Source organism: Onychostruthus taczanowskii, unplaced genomic scaffold (assembly GCF_017590055.1).
Source record: "Onychostruthus taczanowskii isolate IOZ18803 unplaced genomic scaffold, ASM1759005v1 scaffold259, whole genome shotgun sequence".
Classification (NCBI taxonomy): Eukaryota; Metazoa; Chordata; class Aves; order Passeriformes; family Passeridae; genus Onychostruthus; species Onychostruthus taczanowskii.
Genome location: NW_024499895.1, coordinates 1 through 5806, shown reverse-complemented (window position 1 = coordinate 5806; position 5806 = coordinate 1). Strand labels below are relative to the sequence as shown.

The 5806-nt window shown below is 51.6% G+C and overlaps 1 protein-coding gene across 1 annotated transcript; it reads left to right on the top strand.

Annotated features, from left to right (window-relative positions):
• The first annotated feature begins 1091 nt into the window (after window positions 1-1091).
• LOC121337237 (inositol 1,4,5-trisphosphate receptor-interacting protein-like 1) lies at window positions 1092-3836 on the top strand. The gene is made up of 2 exons (XM_041407196.1): window positions 1092-1119; window positions 1469-3836. Exon 2 carries the CDS (start codon window positions 1472-1474, stop codon window positions 3050-3052), a length of 1581 nt encoding a protein of 526 aa, XP_041263130.1. The 5' UTR covers window positions 1092-1119; window positions 1469-1471; the 3' UTR covers window positions 3053-3836.
• Window positions 3837-5806: the final 1970 nt, after the last annotated feature.

Genomic DNA, 5806 nt, shown 5'->3' with positions numbered 1-5806 from the left:
AATGCTGTACATTCTTCTTTGTCTTGCTTTCAATTTATTAATTTCCTCAACTTCTACATTAAATATAAGCTGAGAACTTTCTTGAATTCAGTAGGAGAGCAACACACTCGTGAGATACTCCCCACTTCCTTGCAGCCCAGCGGACACTTGGGATCCAACTGAGATTTTATCTCAGGCTGTTGATTTCAGTAAAAATACTCCAGATACCTTAAAGAGTTATTTTCACCTCTCCTGGTCAGAGTAGGAGGCGTGGTAATTGAGTTCTTACTAAGATGGAAGACTGAAGACCTCTTCTCAAGCATTGATGGAATAAGGAGCTGAAAATCTGTTTTCTTTAAATGTATTTGGCGGAAGGGAGAAAAAGGATGTTTTTTAGGGACTATATAACACCACATGGAATTACAGCAAAGAAACCCAGGCACATGCCATTTAAAATCTGTTGTAAATGAGGGTTTCAGTCTCTCTGAGATCATAGTGCAGACCAAACAGGAGGGGGATGCACCACCAAGATACCTAACAAAGGATCACACTAAGGGAAAGAGCTAACTCTTTTTCTAGGTTTCCCAAACAGTAAAAATACTCAGGACTGCAGTCAGAAAACATGCAAAATATTTACTCTCCTAGCAAATTATGCCCTTTGGATGTGAAATGCAGTACATTAGCAAGAGAAGGAAGAGCTCCTACTGTCTCTACTTGTGCATGATGTTACTCCTGCACAAAAGAGAGTTTGGTTTGCACAGCCATTCAGTTTTGCAGGCTCATCCTTCAGAAAAGCTGCAAGCCTGAAACCAATGTGCACCTTTTACAGACTCAGAGATTTAACGGAAGATCAGCATGGAGTCAAGGCTTAGACTCCAGGATCCCCAAGAGTGAATTCCAACATGGATATCTGTGAGATTGCCAGTGGAGGGCCGCTGATAAGAAAGATAAGAGAAAGAGGAAGAGAAGTTCTTTGAAGAAGATTCACTGAAAGGCTGGCCCTGCCACCCCAGGGCCCCTCCAACAGTCTGAGCTGGGGTGGGGACAAAGGGCGGGGCTGGGCTGGCTCTGGTGTACTGCACCATCCATGACATCATGGGGCCATGTCACAATGGGGGCAGCTACACAAGGCCCCAGCAGGTAACGCTGGCCCTGTTTTGCTTGGGCAAGCGGTGAGTGCACACGTGGCGGGGAGGCTGGGCTGGGGGCAAGGGCTGGGCAAGAATTGCTGCACCCGGGGCTGGCTTTTCCCCCTGCGTGCAGGGACAGCCCCTCATGGCAGAGCCTTGGGCAGGGCACCGTGCTGCTGCAGCTGCTGCTGCTGCTGCAGCTGCTGCTGGCGCACAGAACAGGCCTGGCTTCTTGCCAGCTCTCTGGGGTCCTGGCCTTCCTGCTCCCAGATCCCTGGGATTCCCGTCCCTGCTGTCCCCAATGCCAGCTGCCTCCCTCACAGCCTCTCTCAAGGCCTCCTCTCTCCATCCTCTTGCAGACCATGGATACCTGGGTACTGTGGTTCTTGCTCTTGCAAAGCGTAGTCCAGTACCCACAGCCCGTGGGTGATGGCTTGGACGAGGCGACACATCTGCGAATGGAGGCGCGTGCCAAGCTCCAGGAAGAGGAGAGGATTCGTCTGGAGCGGGAGGTGGAGCAGCTGGCCCTGAAGCAGGGTGTCTGGGGAGATCTGCTCTGCTCTGCCTGGCAGCACTGGCACGTCTGGGCTCTTGCTGGGCTCCTGCTCCTTCTCTTGGCACTGTGGTATATGTGGAGGAAAAGGAGCCTGAGCAGAGAGGAGCATGAAGAAGGAAATGATGACGACAATGCACAGGAAGTCGACAATGCTGCTGCAAATGAAGAACGTGATGCTGCAAATGAAGCTGGCAATGAGGCTGCAAATGCAGCAAGCATCAACGATGCTGGAAATGCAGTGGAAGAATACGGTGATCGTGCCGATAACTTTGGAAGAATCATAATGGAGCGCATACGGTGGCCTGAGCAGGACCTGGAAAAAGGATGCACGTGGACAACAACCTTGATGGAGCACTTTGCATATTACTTTCGAGAGGTCTTGTCTGACAGTTTCTACCCAGTGCTGCAAGGAGCTATCGGGGTAGGCAGTGCCTTTGAAGGTTGGAGTCCCCGTGAGCAGGATGTTGTGTACCAGGTGCTCATACCCATGACACCTCCCCGAGGGCACAGCTTCCACCTAGAGCTGGGCACTGCAGGGCAGAGGCACTTGAGGAACTTGCACATCCGCGTGCAGCAGGAGTGCACCTGCACGAGGGAGCAGCAGGATAAGGACATGCTGTGCTTCCTGCACCACCCTGAGGAGGAGCTGAGGAGGTGTCAGGCTCCCAGCCTCCTCGAGACCCTGTGCACGGGCTGCTACCTGGACGTGCAGAAAACTGCCTGCTGGTTCTACCAACTGGTGAGAGCAATCTGGCCGGCTTTGCCTCAGTCACACCAATGGCATTTAGTGCTGCTGCCCTCCAGACGCTCCTGCCAGTTCAAGGTGACCAATGGCACAGAAAGCTACCGGATTGAGGTGCTCTTTGGGGTGGGGCAAGGCAACTCAGATGTCTTTGCAGGCAGTCAGCCTAGGCAAGCCCACACCTCAAGCACAGTCTGGCCGGAGAGCTACGCTGTGGCCGAGATGAAGTTCTTCCAGAACATCGCCAGGCGGGCTCCCCCTGACAGCTTGCACCTGAAATGCCTGCAGTTCTTCACTCGTCTTCAGCTGGGCTTAGGCTTCTCCACCTATACCATGAAGACCATTGTCATGCACCTCCTGAACGCCTTACCCGTGTCAGAGTGGCGCAGGAGACACTTTGTGAGGCGGCTGATGGATATCAGCGAGAGCCTGCGCACGTGTGTGGAAGTGAGACGCCTCAATCACTTCATTGTGGGCAACCAGAGGCTTCCTGAGGGGATCAGTTTGCCCCCAGAGGTCCTAATGGCCGGGTCATGCAATCTCTTCCATGACCTGGTGATGGATCCGGTTGCCCACTCCCAGGCAATGAGCCAGTACGTGGATCTGCACCAGTGGTTCAAACGGATCCTTAAAAATGAACAGTGAAAGGGGTTCTCCTGCGCAGAGCTGTGCTTGTGAGGCTCACACCTGGTGGCAGAGAACCAGCTCTCAGTAGATGGGAAAAGAGGCTACAATGTGGGCTACAGAGGGGGAAGGGAAAACGCTGCGTAGCAGCACTATGCCATCAGCAGCAGCAGCAGCAGTGTCGTCTCATCATTCTCCCCAGCACTGGATCCAGCGATGACCAGGTTGCCTACAAAGATCAAGGACCGTGCAAGAGGAAAATGCGATTATTTTCCCACCTCTTTCTTTGAGTCCATTTTGCCTCTGAGAGCTTCACCTTGTGCAGAGATGCTGATCTCAGAATCCCAGATGAGGGAATGTTTGAAAGGACCACTGGTGCTATCAATTGATCCAGGGGTGCTCCAGCCAGGTCTTCCCGCCGTGCACTACAAAGGATTGCGTTGCGATCAAGGTGCTTGACTCTCTCTGGGAGAGAGACTCCACAATCCCCGGGCAAGGTTTGGGATCAGATAATGGACGGTGTTTCTCCTTGCTCTCGCATGGGAAAACTTTAGGTCAACATTGTACCAACTGTGTTGCAGCTGACCTGATGTTTTGTATATGTAAAGATCTAGATTTTTAAGTTGTATAGATATATACGTGTATACATATTATATGCAAGAAAGCGTATAGATTATCATATGTAAGAGTAAAATATAATAAAAGCCGATAGAACAATAGAAATAATATCAACGATACAGATTATGTAACTATTCCATCGTGATAAGACATGCTTATAAACAGTCGGATATGTAATTTTGTTTAAGGAATACAGTATAGCCAATATTTAGTGTCACTCTAAGTTGTGATATGTATTCATGCTCTTAGCACATTTATAGCTGGAAAGAGTTTCATGAAAGAGATACATTTGTAACATACATAACTATTATATCTTATATAGTGCATATAAGAATAATTTTTAACGTAGCAGTAAAGCCATAGATCGTGTCTCTGACTGCTGGGGACACGCAATGATGCTCTGTAGTCAGTGCATTTTTGAGCAGCAACCTGGAAAGTGCTTTGCTCTTGATTCAATAAACTACAATATTCCAGAACCTGGATCGTGCAAGACTTTATTGATCTTAACCAGATCTATAAAATTGGTAAAGGTCAAAAGCGGTGAATGTGGGCTTGTGAAGAGTCGCCTTGAACTCAGCCAAATGTGCAGTGCTGCCTTGGTTCTAACCAGAAATCAAGCCCAGCTGCCCCCGGCCCCTGTGATCACAGAATCAGAGAGGAGCTTGCCTTGGAAGGGTCCTTAAAAATGGTCTTGTTGCAACCCTGCTGCCAAGGGCAGGGACACCTCGCACTAGGCCTGGTTGCTCCAAGCCGTCTGCAGCCTGGCGTGGAGCACGGCCACACGGCCAGGGATGGGGCAGCCACAGCTGCTGTGGGCAGCGTGGGCCAGGGCCTCAGCAGCCTGAGAGGCAAGAATTTCTGGCACATCTCCAGCCCAAGCCTGCCCGCTGCCAGTGGGAAGCCAGTGGGCCTGGTGCTGTCCCTGCAGGCCCTTGTCCACAGCCCCTCTCAGGTCTCTGCTGGGCCTCGCAGGAAGGTGCCCCCGGAGAAGGCCTTGGAGAGCACTGGGGCCAGGAGTGCCACCATGAGGGCAGCAAGCAGGGCCTGCTGTGGCCCTCAGGAAGGGAGGGCACAGGGCGGGCGCTGAGGCCCTGCCAGCTGCAGCTGGGAGCTCTGGAGTGCGGCGGGCAGAGAGCCGTGGGAGATCCATGCAGCAGCAAGGACACGGGGTTCTAGGTGCGTTAGAAAGCAGAGAAGGGCTGGAGAATGGGCCCTGGAGGAGAAGGGTGTCTCCCTGTGTGGAAAAAACTTGACAGCCCCAGCGGCTGGGTCCAGGAGAGACACAGAAGAGTCCTGTAATGTGTTATTGGAGTAAAGGGAGAGGCTAAGGGACATTTCTCGTGGGGTGTCTGGAATTGCTGAGGCTCAGGACAAGGGCGAAGCTTCCTTTTTCATCCTAATTCCCAGGTGCATCACCCTCTTTCTTCTCCCACTGCCTGCCGTATTTGGAAGGTACAGACTGCCCGAATTGCCGACTCTACGGCCCCCTCTAAAATGCCCCCTCTGTTTTATATATTTGTAACACTGCAGAAGGGACGGGAAGGGAAGGATAGGCGCTGGGGTCACCATCAATGTCAGGAGGGGGTTCCAGCTGTCTAGAGCTTACTGATGGAGCTGATGGGGCTGAGCTTTGTCGGGTAGGAATCAGGGGCAAGGCCAGCAGCACCAGCCAGTGACTCTTAAAAGGTGGTTCATCACTGCAGTCTTTGTAGCTGTGCCTGTTTATGCACAGAAAGACAGATCAATCTATCTGGAACTGGTGACCCAAAATACATCTTTCTACTGCAGAACATCCTGTAATTGTGCTGGGAAACCCTTTCTGGAGCAGAAAAAATGAGTGCTCTCCCAGAGGCCTGGTACACAAGTGGTTGTGGGGAAGCAAGAGGATGCTGTCATGCTCATCCTTCAGAAAAGCAGCAAGCCTGAAACCAACGGGCACCATTTATAGACTCAGAGATTTAATGGAAGCTCAGCGTGGAGTCAAGGCTTAGACTCCAGGATCCCCAAGGGCGGCTTCCAACATGGATTCTGTGAGATTGCCAGTGGAGGGCCGCTGATAAGAAAGATAAGAGAAAGAGGAAGAGAAGTTCTTTGAAGAAGATTCACTGAAAGGCTGGCCCTGCCACCCCAGGGCCCCTCCAACAGTCTGAGCTGGGG

Bases quoted from the DNA above. Each gene is read 5' to 3' on its own strand.
- LOC121337237 (XM_041407196.1), top strand. From the start codon at position 1,472: ATGGATACCTGGGTACTGTGGTTCTTGCTCTTGCAAAGCGTAGTCCAG.